Below are 25,396 nucleotides of genomic sequence, written 5' to 3'. Positions count from 1 at the left end.
AACATTGCCAACGTCAGATTACATTCCCGATTGTACGGGAGTCGTTTGAATATATTACCGATACTTAAAGTTCCGAGTACTATCTCTGTTTCCAAGTTATTTTGACCTAGTATGTATGCTTATTTTGGCGACTTCAAGTCTTGCCTTAACGCAAACTTCGACAATGTATGTGCGTCTATACATAATGTCGGATGCTGTATGAACGTGAATAAGTAATAAACTGAAACGATGGGGCTCGTTTAACACGTCGTTGCATTGTAAATACTGTTAATAATAATATGATACATTATGCAAGTTCTGTATCTTAAATTGAGTGTATAAATTGCATATTTTATTATTAATTCCTGAATTTGCAAGCAATTGAAGAAATTTGAGAAGCTTAGGTCCTCAGAGTAGAAAGTTATGTGGATATTTTTTAGGGATCATGTACACTAACTGGTGACAGTAGTCTTGCAAATAGGTAGTCAAATGCTCGTAAGTGAGTCTCTTTCTTTGCCTTACTAGATTTGTCAGAAAAAGAAAATTTCTTTCTCTGATGACAGACAGACCTTGCCTTCTGGTACAGGCAAAAGATAAAATTCGACAAGACAAGAGAAATTCGACTATCTACCAGCAATGCTACCAACAGCAGCTAATAGAATAATGTAAAAGATCCCACATCTGAAAAAAGAAGTATGAAAATAAAAAGAGTAAAGTATGTCTAAAGTATGTGTAATTGTTTGTGTTTCAGATGGCAAGTTCCCATACATAATGAAGCTGTGTTTCTCTTCATCCCGCACCATACCCACGAGTTTCCCGCCCAGCAGCGGCAGCACGTCAAGCAATTCCGCCGGTAATGGCCACGTCAAAATGCAGCAGGACTCGGAATAGAACGGCGAGGTCCAGGGCCAGCAGCGTCAGCGTCAGCGCCAGCGTCCCTCTCTCGCCCTGCACCCGTTGTGTGCCCCGACGGGCACGGCCCTGCACCCAGCCGCAGCGATTACACTATCCCCGGTATTACCGCCACCTGTGCCGCCTCCATTGCCGCCTACCTGTGTCCTGATCGCCACCCCGACTCTGTATCCGACCGTGCCACCTCCGCCACCGCCTCCGTTGCCAACATTCTGGCCGTACTGATGAGAGGAGCGGGCCTACACGGACCGCGAGACAACACCCAGGGGGACGTCTCGTCGGTCACATTTCAACTCCTCGCGTCCTGGCGGACTGGCAACAGGATAGACGCTGGTCGCTGGATGAGAATTCGGTTGGCTCGAGGATCAAACGGCGGAGCTCGGCCTCGAGGACCAACGAGATCATCGGAAGATCCATCGACAGGGCTGGCACACGGCATGGACGAGTCACGAAGGTCATCGAGGATCGTCTTGACGAAACAACCGACGAAGCATTACGCGTTTCCCGATCACCGCTCTGCTCTCTTCGTTTCTTTCGTTCTCTGTTTCTTCTTCTGTCGTTGTTTATCATTGCGTTGCTTTGGCGAGGTCCAGGTATACGTGCTTACTCCGCGAAGCCGTACAAGTGTCAGTATTAATACGCCGAGGCGGATCTTCTCGTCGACGGACACGAGGACGGGAAAGGCTGTGGTCGCGAGACGGAGAGGATTCGCTTCATCCGGAACTTTCTGCCGGACACGAGGATCGATCGTGAAGGATTGTCTTGTACATAAATTGGCCCGGTCTGACCGTTTTCATCGGCACGGATTTACATATCAAGCTAACGATCGTCGAGAACGACCATCGGCTCGATCGACCTTCTCGAGGTTCCGATGGTTCCTCGCGGGATGATACATGAGTTTGCGTGTATGCGATACACGCTCGTGGCACGCCATTTTCCGGTTCGTTTCGTGGCGACGCCATCTTGCGAACGAAGCAGACGAGACACCTGCACGATCTCGATGTGCACCGCATTCCTCGTTGACCATTTATCATGGGATCCAATAAATCGGAGGTTCCTCATTGACCATTAGATGCTACACACTGGATACAATTATCTCGAGAGTGTTCAGAGGATCTGAATCAATCGTGCACGCGAGTATGCAGACTCCGTGATGCGAATTCGATGGAACAAATCGTCCGACTCGCGAGAATCTTTCGTTTTTTTGCTGTGCAGCAAAGAAGGCGTCTCACCGTTCTAGCTCTATCGTCTGTCGTTGTTTTGTATACTCTGTACGTGTATATATTATAATATTCGATATCTATACATGCACCTCGAACGAGTATCTATTTATGTTTTCACGTTGTTCAGATTTTATTTTACAACGCTTGGAATTGTGCTCCGAGAAAGAGTGTGTGTGTGCGTGTGTACGTGTGTGGTGAAGTTAGTTTCCGCGTCGAATCTCTGATCCTTCGATTTATCCGCTTGCGAAAAATGGAAAGTCTCGAATATGGAAGGTCGCAGAAGCTTCTCGCGAGTCTAGGTTCTTTTTGAGAGAGATGGCGAAAATAAAGAGACGGTGTCGTCCCAGCTGCGTGTTTGTGGATAAGAATCGTTTATTGTCCCCTCATCGGGAACGGAAACGAGAAAGATGGCGGGAAAATGTTTCCTCAAAGCTGTAGTGTTCAGGTTGCGACGACGGACTCGGTACTCGTGTACATTATTTTTCTTTTCTATTTTTTTTTGTTCTGTCGAAAGGACGAAGGAATACGTGAAAGGGAGAAACGGACGAGCAACTTGAAAGTTTAATTGTGTCCCTTGAAAACGCCCCCGTACACTATTGATCAGATCGCGGACTGTGAATTGAATTTTATATTGAAGACAATGAAAATCGACGACACAACAATATATTAGTGGTCCCTCGGCAATATTTTGTCGGGCCGCGGGACGTTTTTATAAGAAAGGTTTTAGATCTCCGATTTGAAAAAGAAAAACAGAAAAAAACGCGAAAAAACATGCTGGAATAATAATAATAATAATATTAATAATGATCGAGGTAAAGAAGTAATAAGTTGTGTTTTTTCGAAGCGAACCAAATGACTACTAAAATAAATATATAAATAGAGACTTTACTCGGCCATACGTAACGTAAGATAATAAGGAACAAGAAAAAACAACAACAACAAAATACAAAAAGGGTCTAAAGCACGCGTTGTACCCTTTCTAAGATGCGTGTGTGAGAGAGAGAGCGCGCGCGAGAGAGAGAGACCTAAAGAAGAATGAGAATTATAACTTAAATAAGGGGAATTTAACAAACAAAAAAAAAAGAAGTGTTTATATTTGAGGCAATATTTGTTACAATACAGCTAGGGAATAAGTTGTATATCATTTTAAGGGGCTCAGTATATAAAAGCGAGGATCCTTGTTGATTGTCGACGTAAACGAGGTTAAAGACAAAACACACATGTGAAAAATAGTAAAAACAACGTGCAACTCGTAATGAAAGGATACGCGTTGTACGTTGTCTAGAAAAATTCGGTATCGTACAACTTTTAGGACGTTGAAGATACGAAGTTGGTAGTAACGCTGACCTAACACGAGACGTTAAAAGATCGAACATCTTTTAAAGATACGTGTGTAAATACAAATTCCTTGGAGTATATCTTTAAAGCACTTTATACTAAGGACGTTGTTTAAAAAGTATACAAAGTTATTCAGTATTTTATGTCGGGTCAGGTGCACTATCAACCTTGTGTTCTCAGACAGGGAAAAGCTGTACTACCAAAGTTTCTTGCGAGAAGCTTATCAATCTTAGAGTGATGTGTGTATGCGCGAATAACAAAGGTACTAAGCTAAGGAATTAAGAAAAACCGCGGATAATTAGCAAGCAAATAAATAATAGAGAAAGACGCATTAATCGACGATAGTTTGTTTCATTTCTCTGTTCTTTTTCTTTCGCTTTCGTTTCATTACGTTCGGACTGAATTGTTACATCACATTCTCGTACTTTTTCTTGTATTAGAGTTTTTATTATTATTATTAATATTATTATTATTATTATCGCTATTATTCGTCGTCTCTAATGTGTAACTATATATATATATATATAAATGTATGTATGTACGAAAAGGAAATAAGTTTCAAGGCTAGAATACACATCACTGTTTTTATCCTCGAGGGATTTCGGTTTTAAAATTAGCAGGACCTAACGCGCGAGGCGAAATTGCGAAATTACGACACCGTGAACGTAGATAATAAGCAGCTAGGACTCTTGTAATCATATCATAACGTTTTGTAGATATACATATTACATGTGATCCGCGGAGTACGGCGTTATCTAAATCAAGAGAGTGTATCGTCTCGAAAACTCACGCGGTAGAAAGGAATTTATGCTCGATTTTTAGATAATAAGATCAAGCAGTTTTAGTCTCGATGAAGAAACGTGATTCCTCGGGAACGTGTTAGCAGCGTGAGGCACATTCGTCTGATTTTTCTTTCGTTTTCATACGCTTCTGCGTACCTTGTGATAATGCATTCGTAGTCGTTACGTTGCCCATTCCTAATTGACATAATTCCATGGTGACGATGAGAAACGAGCACACGCAGAGGGGCTAAAGAATAATAAACGAGTAGAATGCTTCTCTTTCTTTCGAGACACGCCCGTTCTCGAGGAGTTATAATTTCGTTTTCGTTAGGGAATTTCGAGGTACACGTTTACGGAGCGCAAACTAAAGAACGAACGAAACTTTAAGGAGTAAAAATGAAAAAGAAAAAAAAAGAACATATTGTATCTGAGAGGTCAAGCACGCATGCCAGACTGTCGCTTATTTTCTGACACTTTACCTGTAACATGATGACCGTGTGGCAGAACAAATCTTACGCTAGTAATATATATATAATATATATATACACGTTTAACAACGAACACTTCACGTGCTGTGTGTGTATTTCTATATGTGTCACACCGAGAAGAAACAGCAAAACTACTCAGAGAATATATCCCCGCATCCTCCGTGTGTTAGTTTATCCTCTCTTCACATACTCGCGACCAGAGGTGGTTACAAAGGTTTCGCACCTTTACATTTAGCTCTTCCCCACCGTCGTGCGTTCAATATGGCTCCTAAAAGTTTCATTCTTAGACGATCCTCCTGCTGTGTGTCGTGTGTGTACGTATCGAGGGTACACCCCGAAGATCCACCTTAACGGTTTCTAAGCTGCTTGTCTCTCGAACGTGTCGCGCCTAGATCGACGGCGGAAGGGTTAAATTTAAAGACAACAATTTATAAACGAGCCTATTCCATCGGAGGACGACGAGCTTCTAGCTCGTTTTTTGGAGCCTGGTGTTCTGGACGACCCCGTTGCAAAGATGTTCGCGTCGCATCGTTTCTTTCGGCCCAATGTACATAGCTTCTTGTTCGCTCTCTGTGTGTGTATGTGTGTGTGTGGACTCGTTACGCGAACACGTAGGCACGCTAATGATCGTTTCTTCTTCTTTTTCTTTTTTCTAACGACTAAAAGTGTACAAAGGAAAACGTTGTCCAGAACACGGGTTACCGTGTGTGCGCGCGCGTGTGTGTGTGTGTGTTTGTGTACGGGTGCGTGAGATCGTCCTCCGACAAAGGCCACGGAACAGAGAGAGATTCTTCTTATATGTACAAAAATCAAATTGTAATTGTAGCGTGTAGAGAGTCTGTAACAGTACAGTATTCCAGGTAGCGTCTAAATAGCACTGTGTAAACACACCGACGATAAAACATATTATTATACAATTGAAAGAAAGATAAAATGAAGACACAAAAAAAGCATACGATACTCGAGGTTGTAAAGAGAGCGAGAGAGAGTGAGAAAGAGAGAGAGAGAGAGTGATATGTCGATAATTAAATTAATTGAACTAAAAGAGGAAATGAATTGATACGGGGATGACGTTCGTTTTTTCGAATCTTCACACAGAGAATACATATCCCATCTTGTATGTATATATTTGCAATTTCGCATGTGAATTTCAATTATAAAATATCGACGATTGATTGTGTAATTATGATTGATTAGTATTATCGCGACTTAACGACGATGTTGACGATTACTATTATTATTATTATTAATATTATTATTATTATTATCGATTATTATTATTGATTCTTATCGATTAATTTATGGTTGGCCGATTTTGTGAAAATCGCAACGAATTAAGTAATGTTACACGGACGATCGACATTGCGTTTAAAAGCGTTAGGTTTAATGTTTGTAGTTAGGTAATGTTAGGTAGATCGAAGAGTAGGTACATATCGTTAATATTGTTATCGATTAATAGTATTGCGAAGAAAGAAAAAAAAAAACAAAAGGTATTACTGCCGGGTGCGCTTTGATTTCTTTTGTACGAACAAGGCTCGGTAGACGCTCGCGAGATCCTTGCGATTCCTTTCATTCCTTCTCTGGAACGACAGCCAGAAACGCTGACGTTTCTCGAATTAGAACAGGTGTCGTCGCGATCTCGCGCGATCGAGAGAAAAATAATATTATATTTTTGTGCACCGAATCGCATCCGATGTGGACTCGAAGCATCGATCTTTTATTACGTGTTCTACGTTCGGATTATACAGACGCTTCGCAGTGCATCGAGAAGCAAAGTTTCTGTCCGAAGGGGAACCGGGCCAGGACAAAATAAACCAAAGCGCAGTAACCTTTTTAGCGAAACCCTTCTTCCCCTCTAAGTATTACCGAGCAACATATACCTGCCCCACATATCAGAATCTTACGTATCTCACGCGCCATATCAATGTTTCTAAGCGTTAGTCCTAATGTATCATTTGTCCTAATCCCATTTTGGGCGTCGAATTTGTACCCTAACAAATTTAGGCTGTACTTGATCCTTTCAGTCCCTCTTGCATCGTTCCTTCTCATTCCCTAAACCCTGAAAAATTATCCACCTCGTTATTGTACATCTGAGCCAGAAGGGTCTCTATGCTCTGTCTTCCCATCGCTGCGTCAAAAGACAAACTAGATGTAATAAGATTTGTTGACTGTATACATTATTATACATTGATTGTACACGAATCAGCAACATCACACGAATACTCGATGTCACACGGAACACACACACTCATACAGTGCACATTTTCAGCGACACTTTATTACCGCTGCGGCGGCATGGACAAAGATGGATCGGTTAGGCTGCTTATCAATTAATTAGCTTTCATTTGACAGCTTCGGGAGTCGTATTAGACTTCATGGTCGGTACAGAAGGTTGAAGTAATGATTTAGATGATGATTTTAACTTAGAGGCAATGTCTTTAATTTTGCTTTGGCTACCTCGATGATTCTTGAAAAAAATTGCTCCTCAAATTACGGTTTGCAAAATTAACCAAATTAACATGTCCTCAAATCTGAAAGATCACATGTGAAAAAATGGGAAAACTTCGCTAAAATTGGATTCAAATTAAAATTAAATTAAAACAGCCTGAACTTCAATAACGTATTAAAAATTTGAAACTGAATATTTTTAAAATATTTCTTCCCTCGAATAATAATTTTAAGCTAATGTTTTATGCATTCTGCCGTATCGACCAGAAGTTCGGAATAAATTTGCAGGAAATTGTAAATAGTTCGGTTATTGAAACTGGTAAAGTTTGATCGATTAGCCGAGCATAATTAGTCTGTGACGTCGCAGCGGCCGTTCATTCGGGACATTAGCTTCAGACACGTAGAAGCGATCGTAGACATTTCACACATCGTGCCCACCACCGATGACAGACGAAGATGCCACATCCCGTGATTTCGAAACAGGAGACACACAGACACCATATGATTACTCTTTAAACGAAAACAAAAGGATAAAAACAAAAAAAAGTAATAATAATTAACGATGTAATGTGTATATTAATACTTGTATGTCGTACGCTCTAATGTTGTTTGAAGAGTTATTTGCGAGTCAATTATCTGTGCCTAGCAGCCCTGTGCACCCTATCAAATGTACCACCGTTCAGATGAAAAATTAAAAAAATAATAATGGGAAAATTAACAGAGTGAAAGATACTGATTGAACCAAAAAAAAAACAGCATCAAAAAAAAAACGAACGAACGAGAATAGAACGATAAAAAAAACACTCACACACATACATACATACGCCGAAGAAACGAGCATATAGATGTGTAGTTTCAAGCAGACCAGTGTTACGAGGTACACTCGTGCTTCTCACCGACAACAACCACAGAAAACAACAGTAACAACATCACCAATAAAGAGCAAATGAAAAGTGAACGACAAAAGAACGAATTCGAAACAGACAACCACAACACGTGAAAAAGAAAGACGACAAAAAAAAGACAAGCAACTTGCACCCTGTATACATAGTTCGCACAATGATCTGTTCCTATTTTGGAATCAGTTTTTTTCGAATTTGCCAAGGAATGTATATCTACAGATTCTATATGAAAAAAAAAGATACGAAATATATATAGAAAAAACTGATTATGAAATATAAGTATTGAAATCCATAGTTCTGGAATTGTTACCCTTTTCGCCCGAACACCGTGTTGTTTGCCATCCGCGTCGTCTCTCCCGCTCGCGTGTTAAAAAAAAAAAGAGGACGAAGAGCCGAGAGATAGAGCAAAACGCTCGGAGAAATCAACGCGTATCGTTCATTCGCTTTCTGGAGCTTAATTAGCAGCCTAACGCACGAGTCCGCTTCGTTTCGTGCATAAAACCCTGTAGCCGCGCGGCTCGCGCGTCCATCGTGATGATCATTGTGATCGAAGGTCCACTAGAACGGTGTTGTTTCTCCACGACGAACGGAAACTGGAATCTCAGAGAAAGAGAAATGAAGGCACGTCAGAGGGTGTTTTACGGCTCGTTTCTAGTGGCGATTTTTCGACGACTTTGTACGCGTTTTTTCGCTCGACACCCGAGCACCTCTTTCAGGGTACCACTTTGTAACGACGTTCGTAGTAGCGCAACGTGATTTTTTCAACATAAACAACTAATAAATAAAGGAGTGAAAGTTCGAGCTAGATGCGACAAGTGATACTTTTTTCGCTCGAAGAACAAGAAAGAGGCAGGCAGACAGTTTAATCGAATAACGTATATAGACCGTCACACACTGAACACAACAGCACAACCACCCACGATCCACGCATATCCATATTTATATACGATTATTATGTATACGTGTGTATGTGTATCACCGACAACACTCACCTGTTTCGTTGTTGTTGCGAGCATCAGATATACATCGACCCTTAAGGGACGCTTGTACACACGCGTGGTGAACGACAATTCGATACAATAACACTTGGGAAATCGATGCACGCGCTCTCTGTTCACTGTAGCGAGGTTTCAAAATTATCTCTGAACGATTGCATTGCAAATATTACCTTTGAACGATTTTTCAAGAATTTTTTATAAACAAAAACATCTACTGTGAAATTTTATCGGTTGCTAAATGAAGGAGCATTTTAACTTTAGCAGTGAATTGTAGTTTTTATAGCAAAATTTAAGGGTAGTTTAACGGTAAGGTGAAATTTCATTTATTAATCTAAATGGTAGGAAGTTATGACTTTGTTAGAAAGAGCAATGTGATAAGGAAGCTTTAGATCATTCTAAATTGATTTTTGTGTTGTACTGTTTCTAAGAATTTCAACTGTAGACAGGGTGTTTCACAACTAGTGTAATTTCCAGTGAAGTTCAACTCTTCACAAAAGCTTGAATTTGTAAACTAAAATTACTTGTATTTGTTCTTCAATATTAATCTGGTTTTTTTTTAAATAAATTAGATTATTAATAGAGCAAATTTGCTAATATTGTATAAGGAATTTTTTTGCTTAAACATTCTAAGTGCTAAAAATTATGGATAATAATAATGAAAGTAATATATAAATTTTCTCAAAAATAAGGGTTAACTCTAGTGACTTCGGTATAAATATTTATTCCAACAAAAAGACATTAAAATTTTAACTAAAGAAAAAATTTCGTACCAGATCAATAGTGATCATTTCTTCAGATCCTAACACATTAAGTAGTCTAAATGTTATTATTTTTTAAATTAGAAAATTGTCCATTAGTCTTTATTAGAGCATAATTCAATAGAATTCCATTATTTAAAGTTGTATAATTTTTATTGATACATTAGTGAATTTTTGTAAATAATGAATTGTGTTTGCAAATTTTTCCCTAAGAAAATTATAGAACACCTGATTGAACTACTCAAATAATTTTAAAAATGATCTCTAAATTACATTAAATATTTGGTCAACAATTTTTAATATTTTTAAATTTTTTATGCATCAAATTTCAAAGCTGTTCGAATAATTTCTTGTAGCTATTAGTGCATTGTTCAGGATATAAGTGATAATTTGAAAATTTGATATTTTTGAATTTTCAGATGAATTTCTAAATTGCAAGCTTGAAAAATTTAGGGAGTTTGTAAATTAAAAAATTTGAGATTTTCTAAATTGCCAAATATGCAGACTATTCAAGATACTTAAGATTAATTCTGTGCACGACCACCCATCTTTAAGTAAAATTATTTATTTACAATAGTCCTCAAATTCTCGTATGCCACATTCTACAATTTTTAAATAAAATCCTCAAAAATAGAGCCATGACCCAACTACAGTAAAAATATCGAAAAGTTTCAGAGTAAATTGTTAAACCTTGCTGCAATTAAAATCACTCTTCGCGATCATCTTTGTCGACGAACTCGCGATTCAAAATGGTCGACGAACACGTACTCGATTCAAAATGGTCGTTGATTCTCGAAGAGTCGAACAGAGACGTGAATCGATTAAAGCGACAGGTTGCAAGGGACACGAAAGCATTTGATACAAGAATACAAATTATAGGGAGAACAATGGGTTAGAACATCGAGCACAGAAAAAAAGAAATCGAGAGAAAGGAAGGGAGTGAAAGTGAACGGAATGAGAGGAAGCGCGAGAGAGTGGGAGAGAAAGAGGGTATAAAAAAAAAACTAATGTGAGAAAGGAGATAGTTGGAGATTTGAGAGTGAAAGAAAATAAAACAATAATTAAAAGAATAAAAAAAGGAATATTGAAGAGAGCACACTCACTGAGCGCCGCTAGTAAAAGACATGGTAGGCTATTATTATCGCTAAATTAGTCGCTAGCCGATAGTGATGTAGTTTACCCTTTAGAGTTATTTTAAGTTCTTAATTATAATATGGTTACTATTAAATTTATTATCGTATCACATTACACACTGTAACACTTCTATTATATGATAACAAGAAAATATTTACCTGTGCATATTGACATATTAATGGAGTCACATCATTAAAACATATACTTACTCAATATATTCAGCGTCAGCGACTCGATTCATTGACACCCACACCATATATACCATTACAGGGTGCTCGCAAAAATTTATGACGTCAGTTTCTTTGTTAAATCTCTGGGAAGGATTTGTGTGGTTAGGTCAGAAGAGGTTAGGTTTAGGGAGATATTTTATTCGATAATGCATTTTGAATTTCGTAGTTCATGAAGAACACATGAGTTCATATATAAATTTAAAACAAACATGGTCGACAGTGATAAATATTTTTATTTTCATTTTCAATTGAAAAATTCGACGATTTCTATATAAAAATATAGAGGACAATATTTAGGGGTATTTTTGTTGAATAAATTTATCCTTGCAATTTTTACATTTGAAGTTGGTTCAATGATTCATGCATTACGACGACAAAATGGCGGACTCAGCTTCCAGCCATCACTACTTTCTCTTCCATAATAAATTTTCACTGCAAGTTAATTTAGAAACCTTGATAATTATAATCTTGATCTTCAGAATAAACTTAGGTATAATAAATAATCGAGTCAGAATACAATATCAAATAACCTGAAAGAAACCTAACCTATTTCTTAAAGTACTTCATATACCTTCATACAATCCTTCGGCGTTTATCGAAAGAAATGGACTGTCATAAGTTAGTGTGGACATTCTGTACAGATGTTATGTAAACGATGATACAAACGAAATGTATAGTGATTTTACGTGAGAAAAGTCGAAAGTGTAGAGTAATATTTTTTCATATAATTCAGCTTGATACTCTCTAGTTAGAACACTAGTACAATAATACTAAATTTGCTTAAAAATGAATGTGTATTAAATTTGTTCAGATTACTAAATAAATTCCAAATACAAAAATTAAAGTATGTAATTCAATATATAATATACACACTAAAAATATAAACAGATACATGACTATGTTAAAAAGTCACATATGAAAAAATTTTATGATATATTTTCGACTTAAATTTTCATACAAAATTTCACTAACTTTTCCATGTATCATTAATTACATACAATATACCTCTACTCTCAGTGATACATTCTTAATGGAAGATCGAAGATGACCAAGTGATAAAACCACCACTCCTCACGACGATCACGATTTTATACTTCAGTTTCTTTTCTTTCCTTTTCTACCCCGTTAAACCGAAAGCAATTCCCATAAAAACGACTCCACTTGTTTTATTATATTTAGTTTATTGTACCGTTGAATTATACTTATTTAATTTCAAGGATTGTCAATGTTATTAAAGAACATAAGTTCCTAACATTTTTCGTTTCGTTACATGTTTGCTGATATAGAATTTGTACAATTTACTTAAGTTTCAACGTGATGACATTTTTTGGATACATCACGAAAGTTTAGATTTAAATTCGTGTAAATACAAGTTAAATAATTATTATGAAGTTTTCATTTGTTTTATGTTTTAATCCTTCTCGTTTACTGACACGATACTTCCTTTATTTTGCGTTGATCCTGAAATGCTGGGGATGGTCGTATTCCGATTTATGTCTCTTGTTATATTGCAGAAATATGATGGTTATGTGATGGAGATTAGGGGAATTTTTGTGGTGCATATTTTTATGTTTGAGAATTGTGGAGTTAGGAGGTTTTTTGAGGTTTGGGAATTTGGGAATTTGGAAGTTCAGGGATTTGGAAATTTGGGAATTTGGGAATTTGGAAATTTGGGAATTTGGAAATTGGGGGATTTGGAAATTAGAGAGTTTGGAAATTGAGAGATTTGGAAATTAGAGAGTTTGGAAATTGAGGGATTTGGGAATTTGGGAATTTGGAAATTTGAAAGTTTGGAAATTGAGGGATTTGGAAATTTGAGAATTTGGAAATTGAGAGATTTGGAAATTTGAGAGTTTGGAAATTGAGGGATTTGGAAATAATGAGAGTTTGGAAATTGAGGGATTTGGAAATTTGAGAATTTCGAAATTTAGAGATATGGAAATTTGAGAATTTGGAAATTGAGGGATTTGGAAATTTGAGAGTTTGGAAATTGAGGGATTTGGAAATTTGGGAGTTTGGAAATTGAGAGATTTGGAAATTTGCGAATTTGGAAATTTAGAGATATGGAAATTTGAGAATTTGGAAATTTAGAGATATGGAAATTTGCGAATTTGGAAATTGAGGGATTTGGAAATTTGAGAGTTTGGAAATTGAGAGATTTGGAAATTTGAGAATTTGGAAATTGAGAGATTTGGAAATTTGCGAATTTGGAAATTTAGAGATATGGAAATTTGAGAATTTGGAAATTGAGGGATTTGGAAATTTAGAGATATGGAAATTTGAGAATTTGGAAATTTAGAGATATGGAAATTTGAGAATTTGGAAACTTAGAGATATGGAAATTTGAGAATTTGGAAATTGAGGGATTTGGAAATTTAGAGATATGGAAATTTGAGAATTTGGAAATTTAGAGATATGGAAATTTGAGAATTTGGAAATTAAGGGATTTGGAAATTTGAGAGTTTGGAAATTTGAGAATTTGAAAATTTGAGAGTTTGGAAATTGAGGGATTTGGACATTTAAGAATTTGGAAATTTAGAAATATGGAAATTTGCGAATTTAGAAATTGATAGATTTGGAAATTTAAGAATTTAGAAATTGATAGATTTGGAAATTTGAGAATTTAGAAATTTATTAATTTTGGTTCTAGAAACTCGAAAATTTGAAAATATTAAAAACCATCAACCTCTCGCCTTTACCCAACAATTTAAAAAACCTACAAACTTGATCTCATCGATAAAATATCAAATTTTCCCCTTTCAACCCCCATCAAAAACCAAATAACAAAGCTCCCCTTTCTTAGCTCTTCCAATTTACCTAAATTACACCGCGAGCAATTAACCCATAACTACGGAATACGATCGTATCTCAGACATGAAACGAGACAAAAGGAAATACTAGAAACCTCGAAGACTACTTAATCATCACCGCAAGAAAGCAAACGCTTCCAAAACGACACCCTCAAGGATTCTTTGTTCTCAAAATAAATGCCACAGTTTTGCCACAAAATCACCACCAGTTTGCAGACAAAGGAATACATCGTACCTGGTTTACATTAACGATTTTAGGGTGAAGGGCGACAACTTACGAAAACAACAGTGTACCTCAACTTTCACGGAACACACGGTTACCTCGAATTCTACGATAAGATAATTTCCGCTTTATTCCTCCACGAAAATACGCGACGAATCTCTATGTAGTTTAATGCAGGAAATGTCACGGTAAATTTCGTTAAATCGCGGTTACGTTTGTTTTATTGCAACGTTTACTTACATTTTCGGTCTTTTGTCGACGATTGTTAGAATTTATATTTGTTCTACGAAAATTTTCTTGTTAAATTATTCAAAAGAAAAATTATTTTTATGTTCGATTGTTGACGAAAATTTATTTTGAATTTGTTCATTAGTTATTTTGAAAAAGAAAGAAGAAAATTAATACATTTTTGGAAAGAATTTGAAACTTCACAGAATTTGTTGTCTTGGGATTGTTAATATTTAAACTTGTTACTGAAAAATTGATATAATTGAAAAATTTATTCTTGTTGATTGAAAACTTGAAATTTGGAAATTTGAGAGTTTGGAAATTTGAGAATTTGGAAATTGAGGGATTTGGAAATTGAGGGATTTGGAAATTTGAGAGTTTGGAAATTGAGGGATTTGGAAATTTGAAAGTTTGGAAATTGAGGAATTTGGAAATTTGAGATTTTGGAAATTTAGAGAAATGGAAATTTGAGAATTTGGAAATTTAGAGATATGGAAATTTGAGAATTTGGAAATTTAGAGACATGGAAATTTGAGAATTTGAAAATTGAGGGATTTGGAAATTTGAGAATTTGGAAATTGAGAGATTTGGAAATTTGAGAGTTTGGAAATTGAGGGATTTGGAAATTTGAGAATTTGGAAATTGAGGGATTTGGAAATTTGAGAGTTTGGAGATTGAGGGATTTGGAAATTTGAGAGTGTGGAAATTTAGAGATATGGAAATTTGAAAATTTGGAAATTTAGAGACATGGAAATTTGAGAATTTGGAAATTTAGAGACATGGAAATTTGAGAATTTGGAACCTTGAGAATTTGGAAATTTGAGAATTTGGAAATTGAGAGATTTGGAAATTTGAGAATTTGGAAATTGAGAGATTTGGAAATTTGAGAGTTTGGAAATTCGTAATTTATTTCAAGGAAAGAAATATAAAAGATATAAGATTTAAAGAGGTTATGTTTGATTAGTTTACGAAGAGTTGCGGTTTAAAAATATTATAATAAAACTAGTTACATTTGATGTTGTTTTTATGAAAGGAAATTGAAATATTTTATTTGTTTAGGTATATGAAAAATATAAACAAAAATCATACATAATTGACTATTTTATGTATAGTACACCATCAACTGAAAGCATGAGATCAATTTTATTATACTTTTATAATACCTTGATACTATTTAAATAGTTTAAAAGAAATTTTGAATTTCTCATAAAAAAAAGTTTTGCAAATTTTTAATCAGAAAGTACATTTTTAAAATTATTTTTTTCTCTTGAAATTCAACAGGCATTAAATAATATTTAATTAAACAGTTTAAGAAATTTTATGTAAATTTCTATGTAGACTTTATAATGTACTGTTTCAAAAATATAAAATTGCACAAATTATTAAAAAAAGAATTGAATAAAAATTTCAAGAATCTTCAAAATTTATTGCTTGAAATTTTCAAACAGTAGTCTAAGATTCTCATCAATTTTCATTCGTAAAAATAATAATTACCAATGATATTTAATAAAATTATTAATCATCAACATAAATAATCATCAGTTAAATAAATTATGTAAACTTCGTTATATAAAGTATTAACTCAATAAATTTGATGTGATCCCCAAAATATTTTCACAAGTTTTCATTTTCTCCGAACTGCATCTCATACTTTCAGTCAAAATAAATTCAACATGATGCAACATTTTCACCACAAACTCGCCGGAGTCCACAATCGAGGGCAACAATATAAAAACGTCCTGAAAAGAACAAAAGGCGGGCTGAGTCCTTCGATAAAACGAAAATACCAGGATCTTGATAATGGCTGCCTGAAATAGAGTTGCTTGAGCATGCAATCGATTTCGCGTGAGCTTTCATTAGTAATTTTTGCTGGATCATGTTGTACGCATGCGCACGATATCTTTTTCGAAAACTTGTGTATTGCCTTGTTGAGTGCACGACAATCGATCAGTAGCTTCCGGTTGTTTTTTCTCATTCATATTTTTTTTCGCATGCGAGGGGTGTCAGGGTCGGCGATATGGAGAAATAAGGTTAATAATGTGGAGAATTTAAATTATATATATTTTAAGGTGGAGTAGAGATACTTTAGTGTGGAGAATTTTGGGAGATGATTTTTTTATTTGAGATTGCGGGATTTCTTAATTTGGAGATGAGGAAGTATGGGGATAGGGGGTGTTGTCCACATAATGGGGATGTGTGGGTATAAGGATATGTAGATTTGGGAATATGTGGATTTGGAGATATGTGGATATAAGGGTATGTAGATTTGGGGATATGTGGATTTGGAGATATGTGGATTTGGGGATATGTGGAATTAGGGATATGTGGAATTAGGGATATGTGGATTTGGGGATATGTGGAATTAGGGACATGTGGAATTGGGGATATGTGGATTTGGGGATATGTGGAATTGGGGATATGTGGATTTGAGGATATGTGGATTTGGGGATATGTGGAATTAGGGATATGTGGATTTGGGGATATGTGGAATTGGGGATATGTGGATTCGGGGATATGTGGAATTAGGGATGTGTCGATTCGGGGATATGTGGAATTGGGGATATGTGGATTTGGGGATATGTGGATTGGGGGATATGTGGATTTGAGGATATGTGGATTTGGGGATATGTGGAATTAGGGATATGTGGATTTGGGGATATGTAGAATTGGGGATATGTGGATTTGAGGATATGTGGATTTGGGGATATGTGGAATTAGGGATATGTGGATTTGGGGATATGTGGAATTGGGGATATGTGGATTCGGGGATATGTGGAATTAGGGATGTGTCGATTCGGGGATATGTGGAATTGGGGATATGTGGATTGGGGGATATGTGGAATTAGAGATATGTGGAATTAGGGATATGTGGAATTAGGGATATGTGGAATTAGAGATATGTGGAATTAGGGATATATGGATTTGGGAATATGTGGATTCGGGGATATGTGGAGTTAGAGATATGTGGAATTAGAGATATGTGGAATTAGGGATATGTGGAATTAGGGATGTGTGGATTCATGGATATGTGGAATTGGGGATATGTGGATCAGGGGATATATAAAAGTAACAATATGTGAAAAATGGGGATATGTGGATATAGAGACATAAGAATATGGGAATTTGAGAAATTAGGAATTCCAGAATCAAAATATTTGGTTTTCAACTAAAAATTAGTATTATATCTCAAAAATTTCTAACCACCCATGCAATAAACTTTGAAACATTAAAAACTCCACAAACTGCAACAGCCGGCCCTGCTTCCCGTGTCAAATGTTTATAACTCAAGCAAAGTGCAATTCCATGGTGTTGCTACAAGGATCTCGCTCATTTTTCTCTCTCTGCACGCGCGGCGATATGCAAATACCAAAATATATGGAAATTATGTAAATGAAAATGTATACATATCTCTGCATCCTTGTGGCTTGATGAACATTTTAAATAAAAATGAAACACAGCTTCCGGTTTCTATTTTCCTAAAACCTTTATTTAATTCCGTCATGTCACGCATAAATAAATAACGCAAGATATATCAGAACTTGTAGAAACGACGCCATGGAATTGAATTAAATTAAGTACGAAATATATAATTAGAATTCGTGTGACACATTTTTGGACACGACACGCAATGTTATAGCGATTTTTTCCAGGTCGAAAGTTAACCTGAAAGACTCTTCTATTTTTCAGATACTTCTGTGCCGAAATTAAGCTAGCATTTTTTAATATTTTTAATAACACGTTGACTGTGGATCAAATCTCGACATTTTTCCTAAGTGAAAAGAGGAATGGACTTAGAATAATTTTAATAATATAAAACAAGGTTCATAGTAAACTATGAATATAAATTTGCAAATTAGTAGATCGTACGGCAGTCAGCGCGTTAAATTTTCAGAAACAATTTCTGTCAATTTTTCAGAGATTTCAACAAGAGAAACCTTGACAATAGTTACAAAATATACAGGGTGTCTCACAATTAGTGTAGGTCCCTAAAATGGAGGATAGCTGACAGCTTCGGATAACGCGTAGAAATGTAACGCGCGGTAATTCTACGCGTAGTAATGCAACGTGTGGTAATCCAACGCGTAGTAATCCAACGCGTAGTAACCCAGCGTGCGGATATCCACCATGCAGTAATCCAGCGCGTGGATATTCAACGCGTAGTAATCCAACGCGCAGTAATGCAACGCGTGGTAATTCTACGCGTAGGAATCTAACGCGTGGTAATCTGGCGCGTAGTTAATCAACGCGTAGTAATCCAGCGCGTGGTAATTCTACGCGTAGCAATGCAACGTGTGGTAATCCAACGCATAGTAATCCAACGCGTAGTAATCCAACGCGTAGTAACCCAGCGTGAGGATATCCAACGTGTAGTAATCCAGCGCGTGGATATTCAACGCGTAGTAATCCAGCGCGTGGTAATTCTACGCGTAGGAATCTAACGCGTGGTAATCTAACGCGTAGTAATCCAACGCGTAATAATCCAGCGCGTGGTAATTCTACGCGTAGCAATGCAACGTGTGGTAATCCAACGCAAAGTAATCCAACGCGTAGTAATCCAACGCGTAGTAACCCAGCGCGCGGATATCCAACGTGTAGTAATCCAGCGCGTGGATATTCAACGCGTAGTAATCCAACGCGCAGTAATGCAACGCGTGGTAATTCTACGCGTAGGAATCTAACGCGTGGTAATCTAACGCGTAGTTAATCAACGCGTAGTAATCCAACGCGTAATAATCCAGCGCGTGGTAATCTAACGCGGACCAATCAGAGCGCGAGGATTACGCGCGCTCAGCCGCTAGGCTCGAAGCTGTCGCTCTCGCGCCTGCGCGTAATCTCGCGCTCTGATTGGTCCGCGTTTTTCCTTAATAATTCAGAAACGAAGCTTCGCACCCCATTTCTGCAAAGGGAAATCTTATTCAGAATCGCGTCAGCTACCATTTCAGAGACACTAGTTGTGGGACACTCTGTATATTGCTAAACAAAAACATTGATGAGGGGAAAGGAACAATTCCAGAAGCAGCATTTAGATTAAAAACCGATGTAAGTAATATATTTTCATATTTACAAGGATTTTAGTTGTAAGTTGAATAAGTCGAATAGTTGAGTATATGGATGTATGTATACGTATATTATGTGTTGCACTTGTAAAAATATAAAGTACGTTTTTTCAAAACGTATTTATTCCATCGACGTGGAGGACACCTTCGGACGAATAAAACGATAAAAGGATAATATACAAAATACAATATAAATCGTTTCGACGACGAAGACTTTTTCAAAAAATAACGCAAATGAAAAGCATAATTTCCGATCGACGCAACGAGTACATTTTGAAAGAACGGTATGCTTTCATTGAAAGCGATTAATTTCCATGAACTTCGTTTCGATTCCTTTTCGTTTTATTCCCGTCGTTCTTCCGATCCTTTCGAAACGAAGCTTTCGTAGCAAAAGTTTCGTATAATCGAGCAGAAAATTCGAATTCGCGACAAGACTTTAGCGGACATGCTCTTTGTCAAGCGGAAAAAACTCGTTTTATATTCGCGGCTCTCGAGAAGGCACGTAGTGAAAAATCGTGGACATAGGACAATATAAAAATCTCGATAAGGATGAAATATCGCGTTAATTGCTTCAATTATCGCGTACGTTCCATCCCTCTTAGCGCGTGACTCGGCACACCCGGGGGTAAAGCAGCTGGTTCGCCTCTCGCTTCCGGGTCGTTTATGGCTGCTTCGGACGCCTTGAATCTCTTGTATTTCCCTGAAAAATACATTGATTACACTTATTTATTATTTCTATATCTATTCTTATTATTTACTTCTCAATAAATAAATTCAATCATTACAATTTAAGGATAAATTTAAGGATAAGGTTCTTAAATAAACTCTGTCGAAAGTTTCTTTTGATTAGTTTCTTCAACTTTTAAGAATTAATCTTCCTAACAAATTTCAACGATTAACAGATTCAAAAATATTAGTAAACTTCATGTTTTTTTGATAAGTGATTACTTACTGGCTAAACGGACCAGAGTGACGCCCCACCAAATACTCCAGCCCCACCCAACCAGGCAGAATAAAACGGTGAATAATTGACCCACCCCGACCATCAGATTTACCACGAATGCCCCAAGTCTCGATTTCACCCCAGCCACCGATGAGAATCTTGGCTGACCTGTGCATAAGTTGAAAATTCCGCTCCAAACGGTACCTGAAAATCATCACACGATGAATTAAGAGAAATTTATTAAATTGGCTTCTATTGTTAAGTTAAAATTCACTCGTTGAAGACAAAGTTATTAAATCAAGGTGAATTCAATTGTTAAGTTGAAACTATTTCAATTATTAAATTTTAAAGCAAATTCAAGGATGAAAGTTCAAAGCAAATTCGAGGGTGAAATTTTACAGCAAATTCAATAATGAAATTTTAAGGCAAATTCAATTATTAAGTGAAGAAGTACAGTTATTAAATTGAAGCAACTTCTGCTAGATAGTTGTAATTAATTTTCAACTAAATTGATTTATAGAAAATAATAGCAAAGGTACTTTATAAAAACTTCAAGAAGGTTTATTTTAACGAGAAAATGATTAAATTAAAGTACGATTTACCGGAACCAGGCAGTAGAACGTTCCAAACGAGACAAAACCAGGCGAGAGGAACAGGTAGACATGGAATGGCGCCACGCATTAGAGAATTGTGCTCCACCAGTACATCCGGTATCTTAGCTTTTGGTTCCTGTTATTTAATGAAAAAGAGTTAATAAAAATATATAAAAATTAATCTACAGTGTTTATTTGTACCCTTCTTTCCTTTAATACCTTTAGTCATAAAAATAAATATTCATTTGTCTGCTAATAAAGCTCAGTTACAAATCACAATGTTTAATTACAAATGTTTCATCTTCAACAAGTTGAAGAACATCTTCAAATGTTTCATATTCCATCCATAAAAATTTCGATTTTGTGCTTTCTTCATCCCCAAGGGTATAAATTATAAACGGTGAAGATGTTAATACAGGGTGTCTCAAAACTAGTGTAGGTCCCTCAAATGGGGGGTAGCTGACAGCTTCGTATAATGCGTAGTTATCCAACGCGTGGTAATTCTACGCTTGTAATGCAACGCATAGTAATCCAACGCGTAGTAATCCAACGCGTAGTAATCCAACGCGTAGTAACCCAGCGTGCGGATATCCAACGTGTAATAATCCAGCGCGTGGATATTCAACGCGTAGTAATCCAACGCGCAGTAATGCAACGCGTGGTAATTCTACGCGTAGGAATCTAACGCGTGGTAATCTAACACGTAGTTAATCAACGCGTAGTAATCCAACGCGTAATAATCCAGCGCGTGGTAATTCTACGCGTAGCAATGCAACGTGTGGTAATCCAACGCATAGTAATCCAACGCGTAGTAATCCAACGCGTAGTAACCCAGCGTGCGGATATCCAACGTGTAATAATCCAGCGCGTGGATATTCAACACGTAGTAATCCAACGCGCAGTAATGCAACGCGTGGTAATTCTACGCGTAGGAATCTAACGCGTGGTAATCTAACACGTAGTTAATCAACGCGTAGTAATCCAACGCGTAATAATCCAGCGCGTGGTAATTCTACGCGTAGCAATGCAACGTGTGGTAATCCAACGCATAGTAATCCAACGCGTAGTAATCCAACGCGTAGTAACCCAGCGTGCGGATATCCAACGTGTAATAATCCAGCGCGTGGATATTCAACACGTAGTAATCCAACGCGCAGTAATGCAACGCGTGGTAATTCTACGCGTAGGAATCTAACGCGTGGTAATCTAACGCGTAGTTAATCAACGCGTAGTAATCCAGCGCGTGGTAATTCTACGCGTAGCAATGCAACGTGTGGTAATCCAACGCATAGTAATCCAACGCGTAGTAATTCAACGCGTAGTAACCCAACGTACGGATATCCAACGTGTAGTAACCCAGCGCGTGGATATTCAACGCGTAGTAATCCAACGCGCAGTAATGCAACGCGTGGTAATTCTACGCGTAGATATCTAACGCGTGGTAATCTAACGCGTAGTAATCCAACGCGTAATAATCCAGCGCGTGGAAATTCTACGCGTAGCAATGCAACGTGTGGTAATCCAACGCGTAGTAATCCAACGCGTAGTAACCAAGCGTGCGGATGTCCAACGTGCAGTAATCCAGCGCGTGGATATTCAACGCGTAGTAATCCAACGCGCAGCAATGCAACGCGTGGTAATTCTACGCGTAAGAATCTAACGCGTGGTAATCTAGCGCGTAGTTAATCAACGCGTAGTAATCCAGCGCGTGGTAATCTAACGCGGACCACTACACTAGTTGTGAGACACCCTGTATAATTGACTTAATTGAAGTACCTCTGATAAGGGGGGCGGTGCTACGCTGGTAAGACTGTGCTTGGCACGTATGTTTCTTGTGCGTTCTGCTTCAGCGTTTCTCTTGCATTTGCAGCTGTCGAATAGCCGACGACAAATCGCACCGAATTTCCTTTCCGGAGGACAACAAGCAGTGGCCTCTGCAGGTGCGATCCTCGATTTTCTTGAGCAACATTTCATTTCCCTGAGCCGTTTGCACCTGTGGTACAAAAACACAGATTTTCACATTTTTCACATACTTCTTCAATCAGTAATTTTATAATTTAACAGCAAACTTAATTTAATTTTGACAGCAAATTTAATTTAATTTTAACAGTAAATTTACCTTAATTTTAACAGTAAAATTTGCAATTTCTGAACCTGCTTCTATATTTCAAAGTACATCAAACTTCACCAGATCTCTAAATTCCAAAAAGTTGCAACCACTTCTACAGAAAAGAAAGTTAAGAAACTGCTCGCGTGAATCTTTATCATGTCCAAATTCAATTTAACGTCTACAAAATGAACGATCTCAAATTCCTTCATCTATACAATCAATGTAGAAAGCATAACCATGAATATTGATGTATCAGCGAAGTATCGGATCATCGCGAACTTCATTAGCTCTCTTTTTCGTGAAAGTTAATATTAACATTAATTGCCTTATTAGATTATAGCGATATAATAATTTTTTCCATTTTTAGTTTCAAATCAATAACTTATAGCAGCAAGACCCAAGGAGTGATTGCATTCTTGTAACTTGCAAGCTTGTAACTTGCTTAGTTTGTTAATCACACCTAGTTATCAGAACCTCTTAAACTTAGCAATACTTTTGTTTACAGTATACATATCAAGGTATAGCTTTGTTTTATTACTTTGCATAATCACTTTCTGTAAACCCTCTTCATACATCATATTTCCATCTTGAATCTCAGCTAAGTGAACAGAAAATCAAACACCAATTTTCCCTCGCTAATGTCACAAAAATTATACGTCCACTCCAATTTTATTTTAACCGATAAAATACTCAACCGATCCACACATATTCACTTATTAAAATCCCAATAATCGCCGCCATACCTGCATCTGTTCTTGAATCTCGGCCAACAGCCAGGAGGAGCGTTGTCACTCGCAGCGTTCGCCGGAAGCTGTTCGTTCCTTTTAATGGTGGTTGTCCTGGCATGTTTTCCGGGCCAGGCTAATCCCTTGGGATTGGTACGACAGGCAAGACACCTCATACTGCGACAACACTCGCCGCAACGATCCAAAGATCTTTTCCACCGCGTTAAGAGTCTTTCGGGAGGTCGTTCACCAACGCCGTTCGCTGCTGCCAGCACCCTGTAATCAAACGGTGGCCGCACCCCGTTAAAGTATTATTAAAAACTACTTTACCCGGTTGATCGATCGATCACGCGATAAAGGAGCTTTCAAAGTCGATTAAGAAAAGGAAAAAACGATGAGTCGGTCAAAGAAACGGTAACGAGTTACAGGGTGTTTCAAGGATTTCGTGCAAGATTATTTGGGTCATCATTTAGATCTGTAGAATTGTAGGATTAGTTTGAGGGAGGTAGGTTTTGTAGGTTAGTTGGTCTGGTTAGTTAGGTTATTTGGTTAGGCTGGTTAGGTGGTGCTGGGCTTTTGGATGAGTCAGCCAGTGATGGCAACTGCAATGGACGAATGACGTGCGGTAATAGGAAATAGTGAGTCAGTTTCTTGAACACGATTTGAAGACTTAAGAATTTCTTGTCTTGAAACTTTCAAAATATCAGATTCCTATATTTCTTTATTTATTTCCGAATGGTCTGCCATATTTGAAAATTTCAAATTTTACGACTTTTCACATTTGTCAATTTTTAACCGACTTCGAAAAAAGAGGAGGTTACTCAATTCGATCAGTATATTTTTTTTTTTTAAAGCAACAATAATAATTCCTTGATCAAACACATGTCTGTACAATAATCTCTACGACTCAACGAAGTATTCTCATATTTTTCACAATTTTTAAAACCTTTACTTTCACCATATACATCTGACGCACCAGGTGCGTCCTCACATTCTTAAAAACAATTTCAAATATTTCTCACTTTTATTCACTTATGTACTTCAAAGCAAAAATTCTAAAGCTTCTGGTCTAACAAAAACTACGAATAGTCACTGCAATCCAAACTGAAGCTCTAACAAAACGGCAATCAAATACTTTAAAACAACACTGTAATCCAACGAACGAAAATCACACAACTAATGAATCACCAGTCAAGCCTAGCGAAAAGTAGATCGATAACGAGCAATAAATCCGCGGAAGAAAATGTCGCGCACGTCGGAATGTCGCAGATTGTTATCGATCTGAGCAACGTGCACCAAATTCCACGTGTCCGAGGGACCTACCCTTCTTTCCGGTTGTCTTCGCACCTTTCGAGAAGCTTACCTGAAAGCCCGTCGAACGGATCGATCACGCAGGATACACGGGGTCGAAATCGAGGAGGATAATCCGAGGAAGCGAACGGATCGATTCGAGAGCGAAGGAGAAGATGAAGAAGTCGTACGATGTGGATGATGACGAGACGAGCATCGCGCCTC

At 37.3% G+C, this 25,396-nt stretch overlaps 2 protein-coding genes and 1 long non-coding RNA gene across 9 annotated transcripts in view; 2 read left to right on the top strand and 1 right to left on the bottom strand.

The window, feature by feature from the left end:
• The window catches only part of sm (heterogeneous nuclear ribonucleoprotein L), a 240,883-nt gene extending 229,704 nt beyond the window's left edge, over nt 1-11,179 (top strand). For all 3 annotated transcript variants that reach the window (XM_012286473.2, XM_076535609.1, XM_076535610.1), the window contains exon 11: nt 731-11,179. In XM_012286473.2, the coding sequence (XP_012141863.1) occupies nt 731-870 (140 nt within the window). In that variant the 3' untranslated portion in view covers nt 871-11,179. The remainder of the gene's footprint in view (nt 1-730) is intronic.
• An 8,179-nt stretch (nt 11,180-19,358) lies between these two features.
• Nucleotides 19,359-21,227, top strand: LOC143265156 (uncharacterized). Its single transcript, XR_013039350.1, has 2 exons — nt 19,359-19,493; nt 20,452-21,227. It is a non-coding gene; the product is annotated as an uncharacterized LOC143265156 (long non-coding RNA).
• The window catches only part of stum (mechanosensory transduction mediator stumble), a 39,681-nt gene continuing 33,760 nt past the window's right edge, over nt 19,476-25,396 (bottom strand). For all 5 annotated transcript variants that reach the window (XM_076535606.1, XM_076535605.1, XM_076535608.1 and 2 more), the window contains exons 5-9: nt 23,900-24,157; nt 22,823-23,039; nt 21,056-21,182; nt 20,463-20,657; nt 19,476-20,210 (exon numbers count right to left, since the gene is read on the bottom strand). In XM_076535606.1, the coding sequence (XP_076391721.1) occupies nt 20,086-20,210; nt 20,463-20,657; nt 21,056-21,182; nt 22,823-23,039; nt 23,900-24,157 (922 nt within the window). In that variant the 3' untranslated portion in view covers nt 19,476-20,085. The remainder of the gene's footprint in view (nt 20,211-20,462; nt 20,658-21,055; nt 21,183-22,822; nt 23,040-23,899; nt 24,158-25,396) is intronic.

Source organism: Megachile rotundata, chromosome 9, assembly GCF_050947335.1.
Source record: "Megachile rotundata isolate GNS110a chromosome 9, iyMegRotu1, whole genome shotgun sequence".
NCBI classification, from domain to species: Eukaryota; Metazoa; Arthropoda; class Insecta; order Hymenoptera; family Megachilidae; genus Megachile; species Megachile rotundata.
The sequence above is the reverse complement of the archived record's forward strand: the minus strand, read 5'-3'. Positions and strand labels throughout refer to the sequence as shown.